At 41.3% G+C, this 14,965-nt stretch overlaps 1 protein-coding gene, 1 long non-coding RNA gene and 1 pseudogene across 2 annotated transcripts; 1 reads left to right on the forward strand and 2 right to left on the reverse strand.

Moving 5' to 3' along the window:
* Positions 1-1,437: 1,437 nt before the first annotated feature.
* LOC146705266 (uncharacterized) lies at positions 1,438-10,311 on the forward strand (annotated as a pseudogene).
* Positions 10,312-11,938: 1,627 nt separating this feature from the next.
* Positions 11,939-14,478, reverse strand: LOC146705267 (cytochrome c oxidase subunit 5B, mitochondrial-like). Its single transcript, XM_085462921.1, has 4 exons — positions 14,320-14,478; positions 12,958-13,028; positions 12,300-12,399; positions 11,939-12,122 (listed from the first exon to the last, which is right to left on the reverse strand). Exons 1-4 carry the CDS (start codon positions 14,414-14,416, stop codon positions 12,010-12,012), a joined length of 381 nt encoding a protein of 126 aa, XP_085319047.1. The 5' UTR covers positions 14,417-14,478; the 3' UTR covers positions 11,939-12,009.
* LOC146705268 (uncharacterized) lies at positions 13,036-14,313 on the reverse strand. The gene is made up of 3 exons (XR_014921320.1): positions 14,011-14,313; positions 13,317-13,409; positions 13,036-13,222 (listed from the first exon to the last, which is right to left on the reverse strand). It is a non-coding gene; the product is annotated as an uncharacterized LOC146705268 (long non-coding RNA).
* Positions 14,479-14,965: the final 487 nt, after the last annotated feature.

The raw sequence follows: 14,965 nt of genomic DNA on the forward strand, positions 1-14,965 counted from the left end.
ATCCGCAACTGATTATAGTTGTGGATGATTACTATACCTTTCTAATGTGACGTTGTTGTCCCTGGCTCTCTTTCTCTCTCTCTCTTCCTGCCGCTCTGTTCCTGTGCTGAGAGTGTAACTACCGTCCCTTCCCCCTCCTCCCAGCGCAAAGCACAAGGCTTGCGTGCGTAGTGAAGCGGAAAAAAGTGCAATAGAGAGGGTGAGAGAAAGAAAAAGAAAAAAACCCACGGCTCGCGATAAGGAGCCGGCTCGCGTCGTTCACGTCAAAGATCGGGCTCTAAGAGCCGTTTCGTTCGCGACCGACCCATCACTAATTGCCTGCCAAAAGCTGATTTCCAAAGTTTCCGTGTGTTTTTTTTATGTGTAATATTGTTCCGTATGTTGCTAAATAGACTTTGGTGAACAGGTATTACAAAGGGGTTATATATAAAATTTTAAAAATTACCTGTTTCTGTAACTGTGTTATTGTACTTAAAATATGTTTACAGAACTATTTTTTTGCATTTGTTGCAATTTCAGCTGTCCTCGTGGCCAGATTACTCTTAAAAGAGACATTTTCAAAGTCAACAAGAATAAAGGATACATAAAAGTCAGTGCCAAAAACTGATTGCGGCTTCTACCTTGTTACAGGAATGTTGTTTGTTGCTCAAGATGACTTGGTATCATTCATGAGGGATACATTTGACATATGTTTCACATATTATAGACCAACAAGTTATTTATAGCAGTTTAAATACAAGCAGTCAGTTTTTGGCAAATACCGGAAACCACTTTTTGGCAGACAACCACTTTTTGGCACAACACCTGGAATGAGCTCGCAAAGTACATGCGCATTTTCTACAGGCTAGGTGGTGGAGGAGAAGCAGGCAAATTAATTGGAAGGTGCAGACTGAAACAAAAACAGTAAGTAGGGTGTACAGCGCACACTATAGTCTATAAAAACTAATGAACTGAAATAAATGAACGTGCTGTTTGTGCAACAGCATGACAAACATACATGTCCTTTTATGAACTGCACAAGTAGTGGTGGTCATTAACTGCTAGCTAACTGGGTAGGGGTGTTACAAGGGGGTCTGTAGCTCTGTCCACCGTTTTAGGAAACATGTTTTGTTTTAAAGTAAGTTACAGGACTTTTCCCTTCTTTTCTGGAGGACTTTTATTTCACTAAAAACGATCTAATATGGATATCCACATAATTATGGATTATTATAATTATGATTTTCAAAAAAAAACCCACTGTTTTTAAAGAAAATATATTAGGTAACAGATGATATTAGGTTTATATTTCAAATTAGATAAAATGCTGATTTTACAGCAGTAAAATTATTGTATCTCTACAGTTTAAACATTTAATAAGCACTGCATGTGCATGTGTGTGTGTTTTATGTGTATAGATTTTTAAAAATTATTACTAACAATATAAAAAATATTCCAGACATGCCTCGTAAGGAGAGGAGAAAGAAACAGCTACAAGATTCTGTCTGGGTTCATTTGGAACAAAAAAAACCCCTAGAATACGCAAGACATATCTTCAAAGACCGAAAAAGATGGGGGGGATGGCTTTACCAAACCTTATGTTCTATTATTGGGCATGTAATATTCGTATTCTCAGGTACTGGCTACAGGGGGAAGGCATGAATAATGCCCCAGCCTGGCTGAGTTTGGAGACTTCTTCTTGTGCCTCATCCTCTTTACCAGCCCTGATTTATGCCCAAAAGCAGCCTCCGAGTGCAGGTTCTTATAATAACTCTATTGTCAAAGTTACCTTGAAAATATGGTATCAATTTCGTCGTTATTTTAAGTTGACCTTTTTTTCCCTTCAGTCACCCATTTTGAAAAATCCCTCTTTTCAGCCTTCATTAGTTGATGGTGCTTTTTATTTGTGGGCCTCCTTGGGTATCAGGTCTTTTTCTGATCTGTACATTCAGAATACATTTGCCTCCTTTGAACAGCTCTCATTGAAATTTGGCCTTCCAAAAAGTCACTTTTTTCGCTACTTACAAATCCGGAGTTTTGTTAAGGAGAAATCCTCTCAGTTCCCATCTAGACCTCCTTGTCATGACTTTGATAACCTTCTATCGCCTCCCCCTTCATCACAGGGCCTGATCTCTTGTTTGTATGGGAGAATATGTTCCTTTGGCAACTCCTCAACCTCGGCTATTAAAATGGCATGGGAGCAGGATTTGGGGTGTGTGATTCAGGATGACTCTTGGGATAAAATTCTTTACCGGGTCCATGGCTCCTCATTATGTGCCAAACACGGGCTGATTCAATGTAAGATTTTGCACCGTGTACACTGGACTAAAGTCAGACTAGCTCAAATATACCCCAACCTTAGCCCTGATTGCGACCGTTGTCATCAAACACCTGCCTCTCTAATACATATGTTTTGGTCATGTCCATCCCTCAAACAATACTGGATTAATATTTTTCTGACTTTATCAAAGATCATCCAGCTAACCCTCCAACCTGTGCCCTTAACTGCTTTGTTTGGGGTTCTTCCTGATACAGTTGCCTTGCCGACGCTCCAAGCGGATCTGGTAGCATTTCTCACCTTATTGGCAAGACGCAGAATATGGGAAGTCCCATATTTATATGGGATATTGGAAGTCCCCTTCTCCCCCATCCTGGGAAATCTGGATCAGAGACGCTTTGCATTTTAGCAAACTTGAAAAGATTAAATTCACCCTGCGTGGGTCTATGGCCAAATTTTTTAAGACCTGGCAACCCTTTTTTGACCATGTTCAGACTTTGCGGTCTCGCAACGCTCCCAATTAGCCAGCTCAGACTTTATTATATTTTATTTTATCTTATGTTTAAGTAAGATGTTTAAGTTTAAGTATATGGACTCTATTGTGCCTGCACCTTATGATGGCATTTACTTACCTACTTTATACATATTTCTTTTCTCTTACAGAATTGACTTATCTCTACAACTAAGCTGACCACTCATTATGTTTGTGTTTTGTTTTTGTCTTTTTGTTTTGTTTTTTCTTGGTTTGTGTGTTTTGTTTTCTCTGTGTCTGTGTGGGGGTGTGGGCTTTGAAACTCTCCACATCTCTCTTGTACACTCAGGAACTGTTATCTTGTACTCCAGGGTTTGCTACTTGTATTATTAGATTGGACCCTTTCTTTTTTCTTTTTGTACACCCACTGGTACTCCTATAATTATGAGGTGGGAGTGTATGTTTCATATTGTTTTATGTTCTTCAAAAAGAAAACGGTATATTGTTCGATTTGTCTTTTGTAAAAATGGATGCAGAAACTTTAATAAAAATATCTGAAAAAAAAAAAAAAGAAACAGCTACAAAAGAAGCTGTGTGAGGCTGCTAAAGGCAGTGGATCCCTCACCAGATGGATTAAAAAGAGCACAGGTAAAAATAACACATGTACCAGTTGTTGTAGACGTATTCAAGGATAAAAACTATCACTTCTACCTCTTCTTAAAGTCATTAAAGAGTTCTTTTACTGATGGCATGAAGTTGGCTTTAATGTTAGTTGTAAGGTCTTGGGGTTGTTACAGCTTCACCTTGATCACAAACTACGCCACCGTCGAACTAAAACATAACATAAAATTCAATGAAATAGTAAGACGAGTGAAATAAAAACATAAAATGATCTATATAACATACAAACATACCTCGCTGGCTGACCCATGCTTTGAGGCAGAAATGAGCACTTTACAGATACTTTTAAGAAACAACTTTCTCTGAATTAAATTGACTTCTCTTGCTTCAACTTGCCATGCTCACACATCAACATGGGCGTGCATCTCCCTCAGGTGCACCAGTGGAACCAACATGCAGTACAATAGTTCCTACATGAGAATTTTCACAATAAATGACCTAATGGGATATAAAATATGCATAGTGAAAAACAAAATACATTGACTGAAAGTAAGGCAGTAAAAAAAACAATAATAACAGTTGCAGTGTTTTGGTTCTACAACATTTTCTATCATTACTTTACCATGGACTAGGTGCAAAAGTTGTTAAGTGTAGATAATTAAATAATAGATTAATGCGATATTAAATTGTGTGTTGTTCTTAGATAAACAGCAAGTGGAGGGTGATAGTTCAGATGAGGAGATGGAAGGAGGAAGCGAGGCAAAGCCTGAGTCACAGACAGAGCCTAGAGAGAATGTAGAGGAAAGGGCAAGCCAGGAGAAAGAGACTGGAGTGAGAAAGTCAGAGAGTGAGACAGAGCTCAGAGAGTAGAAGAGTGAAGCCATAGAGAGGACATTCTCAAACCTACTTGGACACACCCAACTGATCCTGCCCATGTCATAAAATTCCACATACAGTATGATGAGGCCTTTATTCAAATGTGTGACAATATTGGACCCTGCCAACCAGTACTGTCATCATATCCAAAGAATGAAGAGGGACGATCGTTTCAAAAGAAGTGGTATGAGAATAATCCATGGCTAGAGTATTCTCCAAGTGCTGATGCCATGGTTTGTTTCAGCTGCCGTCTTTTCTTAAATGATGAAAAGTACACAAGTCACAAAACCTGGAAAACGGAAGGGTTCAGTCGGTGGAGAAGGGCTTTAGAAAGGATTAAAGAGCACATACAGTGGGGCAAAAAAGTATTTAGTCAGCCACCGATTGTGCAAGTTCCTCCACCTAAAATGATGACAGAGGTCAGTAATTTGCACCAGAGGTACACTTCAACTGTGAGAGACAGAATGTGAAAGAAAAATCCATGAATCCACATGGTAGGATTTGTAAAGAATTTATTCGTAAATCAGGGTGGAAAATAAGTATTTGGTCAATAACAAAAATACAACTCAATACTTTGTAACATAACCTTTGTTGGCAATAACAGAGGTCAAACGTTTACTATAGGTCTTTACCAGGTTTGCACACACAGTAGCTGGTATTTTGGCCCATTCCTCCATGCAGATCTTCTCGAGAGCAGTGATGTTTTGCGGCTGTCGCCGAGCAACACGGACTTTCAACTCCCGCCACAGATTTTCTATGGGGTTGAGGTCTGGAGACTGGCTAGGCCACTCCAGGACTTTCAAATGCTTCTTACGGAGCCACTCCTTTGTTGCCCGGGCGGTGTGTTTTGGATCATTGTCATGTTGGAAGACCTAGCCTCGTTTCATCTTCAAAGTTCTCACTGATGGAAGGAGGTTTTGGCTCAAAATCTCACGATACATGGCCCCATTCATTCTGTCCTTAACACGGATCAGTCGTCCTGTCCCCTTGGCAGAAAAACAGCCCCATAGCATGATGTTTCCACCCCCATGCTTCACAGTAGGTATGGTGTTCTTGGGATGCAACTCAGTATTCTTCTTCCTCCAAACACGACGAGTTGAGTTTATACCAAAAAGTTCTACTTTGGTTTCATCTGACCACATGACATTCTCCCAATCCTCTGCTGTATCATCCATGTGCTCTCTGGCAAACTTCAGACGGGCCTGGACATGCACTGGCTTCAGCAGCGGAACACGTCTGGCACTGCGGGATTTGATTCCCTGCCCTTGTAGTGTGTTACTGATGGTGACCTTTGTTACTTTGGTCCCAGCTCTCTGCAGGTCATTCACCAGGTCCCCCCGTGTGGTTCTGGGATCTTTGCTCACCGTTCTCATGATCATTTTGACCCCACGGGATGAGATCTTGCGTGGAGCCCCAGATCGAGGGAGATTATCAGTGGTCTTGTATGTCTTCCATTTTCTGATGATTGCTCCCACAGTTGATTTTTTCACACCAAGCTGCTTGCCTATTGTAGATTCACTCTTCCCAGTCTGGTGCAGGTCTACAATACTTTTCCTGGTGTCCTTCGAAAGCTCTTTGGTCTTGGCCATGGCGGAGTTTGGAGTCTGACTGTTTGAGGCTGTGGACAGGTGTCTTTTATACAGATGATGAGTTCAAACAGGTGCCATTCATACAGGTAACGAGTGGGGGACAGAAAAGCTTCTTACAGAAGACGTTACAGGTCTGTGAGAGCCAGAGATTTTCCTTGTTTGAGGTGACCAAATACTTATTTTCCACCCTGATTTACAAATTAATTCTTTACAAATCCTACCATGTGGATTCATGGATTTTTTTTTCACATTCTGTCTCTCACAGTTGAAGTGTACCTCTGGTGCAAATTACTGACCTCTGTCATCATTTTAGGTGGGGGAACTTGCACAATCGGTGGCTGACTAAATAAATCGTAGTCTAAGGAGCTTGGAGAGAAAAGCGTCTGGACTTGGACGTGGAGAGCCACCTCCACAGGACAAGACTCAGCAGTCCATTACAGTAACGCGTTAACGCGTTACTGTAATCCAATTACTTTTGCAAGTAACGAGTAAAGTAAGGGATTACTATTGCAAAAACGGTAATTAGATTACTGTTACTTCCCGTAGGAACGCTGCGTTACTGCATTACTAAAACCGTGATTTTTTTGCGAGAATGTCTCATGACAGTGACGTAAGCGAGTGCGACGTTCGTGGCAACAGCTGTGTGCAGATCAACAGTGGATCATATATCGAGTGCCGGAGAGAGTATGAGTGTGCAGTGTTTAAAGCGTGGAAGTACTGACCTTACTTTGAGTTTGATTCCATAAAAAGTGACAAAAACATTAGCGTCCGTTGTGCGTGGGAAGAAAAATTCTTTTTACAGCAAAAAAACCCCTAAACTTCCAAACAAGCACCGAGTACGCTACGACGTAATGGGAAATTCAGAGAAACTCGGGGATTCTTCAAATGACCGCTGCGGCACACCTACACCAGGGTAAACCTCCGCCTACCCCACTCCTGCTTTACAGGTGAAAATAGAGCAACAGGACCGCTGAGTGTTTGACTTTATTTATTTTGTGCTGTGATTTACTTGCATCTATTTGAAAGAGTGACTGTAAACACACACACACACACACAAAAATGTATTTTATGTGCTGGAATGTGCAGAAAATAGGTTTAAATATTAAACAAATTTCTTCCAGTCAGAGAATGTTGCATATAATTAAATTTTTGCTTGATGCATAAAGTTAAAAGATTAAAACTAATAAAACAAGTTTTAAAAAGAGACTTTTCCATTTGATTACATTTTGTATGATGGATTATGCAGAAAAAGTAGAATTGGGCTGAAAGATCTATCACTTTATCACCTCTTCAGGTTGTAAATCGTGTTTTTAAAAAGTAACTAAGTAATTAATTACTTTACTCAGTAAAGTAACAGGATTACTTTTTTGGGAAGTAATCAGTAATTTGTTACTGATTAGTTTTTTCAAGTAACTTGACCAACACTGGAGAGTACAGATGGTTTGAAAGAGGAGTGAAAGAAGCCATCTATGTCCACTGTGAGCGACCATCTTTGAACAGAGGCGCTGGTTTACGACACCAACTGTCTGCCATCTATAATCCAGTTTTGAGATCCCTTCCCAGACCCCTTAACACCCACTCACATCCTGGGCCATCTGACCTCAGGAAATCACATGATAGGGTGGGGCCAGGTTTCACAATGAGCTCACCAGAAACCCTGGCTGACTGTGACCCACACCAGTTTTCACGCCTTGGCTCATGTGACTAGGTAGAGGATTAATCAGGGGGTCCTTTTGTCCCTCTTTGGGGGGTTACTCCCACAGGGACTCTCCACCATTTGACCCTCGAACTTAAGAAGCTTCTCGGATGAGAGGTGAAACGTCTTCAAGCAACTTAAAGAAGTCCAGACGCTTTTCTCTCCAAGCTCCTTAGATTAAAGCGCACAGTGCCTCAGAGTCTCACATGTGTGGTATGGTGAGGTAGAACTCATTAAAAAAAATCTTGGAGGCAGCCTTTGAAGTAGCTGACCAAGTGTCACAAGCTGTAAAAGACAAAGAGAGACAAACAGAAATTTTGTCTTGTTTTATAGACATCACTCTTTACCTGGCAAGACAGGGTATGCCTTTCAGGGGAGATGATGAGACCTTGTCAAGTCAAAATCAAGGAAATTTCTCAGAGTTAGTTGAGTTGTTCAGCAAGTATGGCAGTGTAATTAAATTACACCTTAATGCCATAAAAGAGCGACAGGGAGCTGGAAAAAGACCTCTCGTTTCGCTTCTCTCTAACAGAAGTCAGAACAAAGTCAGAATCAAAGTTTTGGCCACATCAGTAAGACGTGTCATCCAAGCAGAAATGCAATAATCTGAAGATTGACAACATCTGGGGTCAAGGTTATGATGGGGCTGTCAGACACTAGGTGAGCCTGCAGAGAAGCTGCCCTCAAGACAATGAGGAAGATCCTCCCAGCTGAAATACTACAGCAAGATCCTCCAGACTCTTCAGCAGGTGATGCAATGATCCTTCTCAAAAGCATCAGTTTTGAATTCATCCTGTGTCTGGAGATCACCTGTCCCATCTTCCAAGTGACTGCTACTGCATCTGATGCATTGCAGAAGAAAGACTTTGACCTGGCTGCAGCATACAAGATTGTTGATGATGTTTTGCAGAGCCTGGAACACAGTAAAACAGAGGAAGAGTTTGAGAAAATTTATGAACAGGCTAGAGAGAAGACGGCATCAGTGGGTCTGGACACTCCATCTGAGGTCCCTGGACAAGCTCGGAGGAGGAAAGTGCCAGCAAAGTTTAAGTTTGCTGCCACAACAGCTACTGCTGATGACCATGCTTTCACAACTCCCCAAGCATACTACTGTGTTAAAGAGTTCTGTGTTTTTGTTGACACAATGACACAGGAGCTTCTGAGACATGTTAGGAGGAGGAGATAATTCCACATGGGAAATCTTGAATGCCTTGCATACCCTGACAGTCCCAGAGAACTGGAAAAAAAAAACACCAGTCAGTGTGGCATCCATTCTTTCAGTGGTCAAAGAAAACAATGACATCTGATCTTCCCCAACATGACTGAGCTGCTGAAGACATATGGAACACTCCTGGTGTCCACAGCAACTGGGGAGCATTCTTTCTCAAAACTAAAACTAGTTAAAAACAAACTGCACCCTTTGCTCAGAGGAGAGGTTGTCAGACCTTCTTTCATTGGCAGTTGAGAAGGATGTTCCAGTCAACCACAGTGATGTCATTGACATTTTTTGGGACATGGCAAACAGAAAGTTACTGTTATCATTTGGGACAGGACATGAAAAGCATCTTATTTCTTCCTGCTCTTTCCAAAACATACCCTGTGTTTGTTTTTGTTTTCTGATTAATAAAATGTTTGATTTATCCTCCTGTTGGTTTATTTTCTTTACTGTTGTATTGTTAATTTTAATATTTGAAAGAAAGAAAGAAAGAAAGAAAGAAAGAAAGAAAGAAAGAAAGAAAGAAAGAAAGAAAGAAAGAAAGAAAGAAAGAAAGAAAGAAAGAAGATTTTACGGTTCTACAATCTAATCCTTCCCATGGTAAAGTTGATGGTGTGATGTTCTGTGCTCTGTGATGTTTAGAAGGTGTTAACAGGACTCACACACTGTATGTATATATTTTTTTAAATACATGTTCATCCTACCATGACCACCCCTGTCTTTTGTACTACTAATATTCTGGTTTCAGTTTATTTCCCAGTTTTTAAAAAAAAAAATCTGTTGCCTTATGGTTCCAAGCATTGTCATCAGAATCAGAATCAGAATCAGAAAGGGTTTTATTGCCAAATGTCATCAATCTTTTTACATTTTATTTTTTATCTCAAAGCACTTGTTTACTTAACTACCTATGGACCTTTTAATGTCTAGTTTCCTGTGAACTTTAAAGCTTCACCTGAAATCTGCCTGAGCTCTCAGGAGCCAACATGGAGGACGAGATCTCCTGAACTGAGCTCCTCACTGTGGAACTGCTGTATTACCAACATTTATGCCTGCTCTACCACATCAGGCATTTAATGTGTTCCTCCACATTCATCCCACAGCTCCAGGTGTTACCTGTATGCTCTTCTTGACCTCATCTCACTTGTATCATCCTCTCAGACTCGAGTCAGGAGGCTGACACACCTCTGATCCATTAATCAATTAGGAAATGAAATGAAAACTCATTGAAAAGTAAAATACCCAGAATCACTGAGCGAGGGAGCACAGCATCGAGGGCAGGGGGACACTCACAGCAGATATACGTGCACCGAAAAAGAGGACCAGGACGACAGTTGACATGAATCCAGGAAAGAAACACAGGAAGTAAAAGAAAAACTTGTCACCAAAATAAAAGGGGAAGAGCTGACACACACCAACACAGCAGCTTTGCTCTTACAGAAATGGAGATCATCGTTAACAAAGTTCTGAGTGAGCTCCTTGGGCTCTTTCAGTCCCTTTCAGCTCCTTTTCTTATTCGTGTGCAGCTCTGAGCGGAAACTAAAGGAAGCAAAGCAGGGGTCACATGATGCGTGCTTTAAAAAGCTGTGATGACAGTTTTAAGAAACTGTGTGAACCATTTCACGGCATCTATCTATGAAGCTACACTACTGTCACAGGAAGCTGCAGACAGCTGTTTCCTCCTGTGGTGGCGGGGTGACTTCACCTGTGACAAGACTCGCCAGTGACTGCGCTGACGTCTCAGACCAAACAGACCTTTCACCTCCTCGCCTCACGCCAGCAGGCTCCTTAATCCACTTCATCACTACTGTGAACTGGTCTCAGTGTCTTCATCGCATCATGTACGAAACACTTTAGATTCTATTAGCAAGAAGCGCCCCCTGCTGCCAGAGGCTCAGCAGTGACTACAGACTTTTGAGATTACATTTCAATTACATTTAATCAATCTATAAACTATATTTAATCTATAATCCATCTATAATCTGTACTTTATCCATCTACAATGCATATCACCTGTAAGAAAATGATCAGCAACACAGTAAATCAGATGATCAACACAAACTGTAAATAATCTATAATTTCAAAGTTCATCCTAAACTTCATTAATCCCACTGAGCAGTTTTGAATGATTCTGATAAAATTGTTTGTGATCTGGCTTCCATCATCTGAGGTCTCCAGTTCATGTGACATAAATAAGTCAAATTACCTCTGACCTCTCTGTCAGGTTCAACAGATTGATCTGAAGGTCAGAGTGATGCTGATGCTGTTTAAAACTGTTTCTTGATGGATGCCTTGTCAACATTTAGGAAATTATATACTGGTATAAGGGGATTATGAATGTCTGATTATGGTGATGTCGTATCTGACCTCTCTTTTACATTTCACATCTGCCTCTCTGGCAAGTTGTCCCCAGCATGCATGACATCTTTCAGAAGTCTTTTTCAGAAATACACTGCAGATTGATCTAATCATCATCCATGTTGTCATTACACATCACCGTGTGATCAAACATTTCTGATTCCTACTTCACTACAAACCTTCTACACTACATTTCGATAAGATAATAATAGAGCGAGCTGAACACTGAAGGTTTATGCTCTCACTGCTTCATGTTCACTCAGTTTTTCATTTTCAAGTTAACCCTTTATTTAAAAGACTCATTTACTAATCCCAGCTGAGCTGGAATAAACTAAATTCAAATTTTGATGTAAACAGTCTGATGTATTCTAGTTTTATGTACATCATATTTAGCACCAATAACTTTCATTTTCTTCATTTCTTGATATATTCAGGAGCTGTGGTCCAAAAATAAAACGCTAACACTGTAATTAACCTGTGTGTAATATGACACATTCATTAATGTGATAACACAGAAACAACCAGAGACGTCTGTTAATATTTCAATTGTATAAATAAACTAGGAGCTGACAGTGAATACAGATACACTTCATTCTTTCATCCTCAGTTTGCTATTCTGATGCTGGGTGAGAACTTCACAGCTACACTTCCACGTTCAGGTGGAACAGATGACACAGACAGCGGGTTGACAGGAAGTTAAAGTTTATTGCTGCTCCTGGGAGGTGGGAGGAGTGTAACGTGTGCAGTACAATTGTGTGTGTAAACTGACTGAATGGAAATGTCTGAAGAAACTCTTTGTTCCCCGAACGTGTCTGATCCCGAGTACATGTAACGTGTAAGCAACGACTGATGAGGTCAGCAGGTATGTCAAGTAGAAGAAGGTGGGAAGCAGACAGCGCCGCTTCCTCTGCAGGAGGAAGAGGAGGCAGGTCAGTGGGGGAGCTCATGGGGAACCAGCTTGTAGTGGGCGCCGCAGGACGGGCAGCGCTGGGCCTCACCCTCATGGAGCCAGAACCAGACCACGGCTGTGTTGTCCTCCTCACCTGCACACAGGAAACTGGGTGAGAACCCTAACCTGCAGCTCACATGCATGCTCAGGTTTCCCAGTGAAGAATAAGCCCCACCCCCTTTAAGCCCGGAGGCGAGTTTAACCCTCGTCTGAGAAAGCTGCCGCTGCTCACATACGCGCTTTCACACAGGAAACAACAACAACAACTCACACACGCATCCCACAATCCTCTTGTTCGTGATGGAGGGAACCAGGTGGGGGTCGGCCTTGGAGCCTGCATAGTGCTTTGGCTTCATCATGTTGAAGGGGTCCTACAGGAGGGGGAGGAGTCAGATGAGTCAGGGCGTGACAGTATTCAACATCAGTTTCACCTCAAAGTTTATCTTTCATCATCTTCATGTGCAGGAGGAGGACAGCTTAGGCTACGTTCACACTGCAGGTCTTAATGCTCAATTCTGGTTTTTTGATCAAATCCGATTTTTTGTCTGCTCGTTCACACTACAAATAAAATGTGACAGCAAACGCGCTCTAGTGTGAACCCTCAAAGCGGCCCGCATGCGCAAAAGAAGAGGTCACACACAACGCGCTCTGTATAGACCCAGACCCAACAGTACTGTTTGACTGATGGCCGTTAATATAAAGACCTGTTTCGGACTTTACGTTTCCCAAATTTTCTTTAAGTCATACAGTTGTTTTGTTATTTACATATGGCCTAATGATTATCCTTATTGCTGTTTAAGAGAGGAGCTGTACTTCAAAGGATAGCTGCAGATTTCTGTCAGAATCTGATGCCTGCAGTGTGAACGTAGCCTGAGATACCCCAGAGACCCGTCAGGTCAAACGGGGCTGAATGAACTCAACGATCTTACCTCGCCATGCTTCATGGCCTTCATGATGACTTTCTCCAGCCCTGTGGCCTGCTCTTCATCAGTGGGAATCCCTGTGAACACAAAATCAGCTTTCATCTTCACCTCATCTTCATTCATACACATAAACCAATACTTTGTTTAAAAGAAAAACAGGATTTTTTTTTTTTAAAAATGTTTACATTTACGTCGTTTCACAAGATACTGACAAAAATGAGAAAGAAAGCATCAAACGTTCCTCACAGCGTGCCAAGAAAACCATTAATGGCTGGTGGAGAAAATTCAGATTATACTTTACTTATGAGGAAAAATTCAAAGTTTAAATGTTTCTGCTTTATTTTATTTAGAAAATAATAACATACTTTATTGTTCATTTTGATCTGAGTTTACAGTAAGCTCATGCTGCTGCACACACACAGGTGGGAAAACACATGGCTGTCTGCAGACTTCATGCTCTGAAACACAATGACTTCTTTAAACATCTTGATGCATGCTCAATCATCCAGGTAAGTAAATTCCCAAAGTTTGATTCTGTTCATCTGGACGTAGCGTTTTCAGTGGGAGAAACGTTTAGTCACTCATCCAAGTGCATTTGCATAATGACCGTTTCAGTCATTATGCAAATGCACTGTTTATAAGACTGGGGAAACCTGCACTCAGCTGAGACTGAAGAAGTCACTTGGACGAGTGACGAAGCGTTTCTCCCACTGACAACGCTACGTCCAGATGAACAGAATCAAACTTTGGGGACTTCTTTAAACATTTAATTTAAGCCAGTCTGAGCTCTTCTCGTCCTGTTCATGTCTTCTTTACATTTCATATTTAGTGAGATTCTGTCTTCGGTGAAAGTTTACTTTGTTTTTTGGTCATTTATTAAAATCATCACAGAGCAGATTTTTTTCCGAATAAAAGATCAATCAATAATCAACCAGATTAGATAATTATAACCAGAGAAAATATTCATTACTATCCGAAAGCAGTAATGTAATCGATTAACCGAGCGTTTTGTGTAATTGAATAACTGACTAATAATTAACTGTTAAATTGAACTCTGACCTCCCGAAGCTAACAAACTGCTAACGCTGCTAAGCTATTAACAGCCAATTGTCTTATTTCCGGTGTTCCGTCCTTTAAAGTGTGCCGATCTGAACATGGGTTTATTAAAATCTACTGATTGGACCGTTTAATCGTTTTAAAATGAGCCGATCCATCATTTATATTTGTTCTGAATGAAATCTTGTCTAAGCGGCGCTGTCACCGGGACAGGAAGCGATTGGCGTTCTCAGTCTTTCCCGCGGATTAAACCCTCTCTAAGCCGCCTGTTCCCGCCGAGTTCCAGGTGTTCTGTGCCGGCTTGGAGCTCACCTCCTGCTGCCATGCTGCGGCTCAGAGCGGGGGTCCGGACGGAGCGGCAAGCCGCCGCGGCTCTGACGGCGGAGCGGAGCAGTAACCTTGAAGCCATTTCTCCTTCTTCAGCGATTACTTAGGTCGATCGGTGATGACGTCATATTTGTGGACAGGTTCTTCTTCTTCTTCTTTGTTTATTGGCAGCTTTGAGGTGCACTAGCGCCACCTGTGGATCTCCAGATTCAGGAGGTTACAATATGTGACAGCATCAGTTCATAATGTGACGTGTGAATGAAAACAAACGCTGTTGTGACAGTGATGTACACAGTCTTGTTGGTATATATGTATGATTTCTATACATTTTACATCAGATGAAAACTTTAGTTGTAAGATCCAGATTATTTATTAAAAGCTAGACATTTTAAATGAGAATAAGAAAGAAAAGTATTTCTTTGTGCCCCCCTTTCCCTGTTAATATCCTACCTGGCCCCCCTGGGAAAACTTTGCTAGACCCGCCCCTGCACAGTTACCAGCTGTCAGCTACTTAGAAAAGGATCCTGGTGTTATTTGTTTCTCAGAAACAGTTCATAACTTCCCTTCAACTCATTCATGTCACCTCAAAGGTAAACCTGTTTGTCCATCACCTGTTCAACTCTGATGATCC

The sequence above is a fragment of the Copadichromis virginalis genome, linkage group LG7, assembly GCF_057382275.1.
Source record: "Copadichromis virginalis isolate Kocher_CV1m ecotype Utaka linkage group LG7, C_Virginalis_male_GT1.1, whole genome shotgun sequence".
NCBI classification, from domain to species: Eukaryota; Metazoa; Chordata; class Actinopteri; order Cichliformes; family Cichlidae; genus Copadichromis; species Copadichromis virginalis.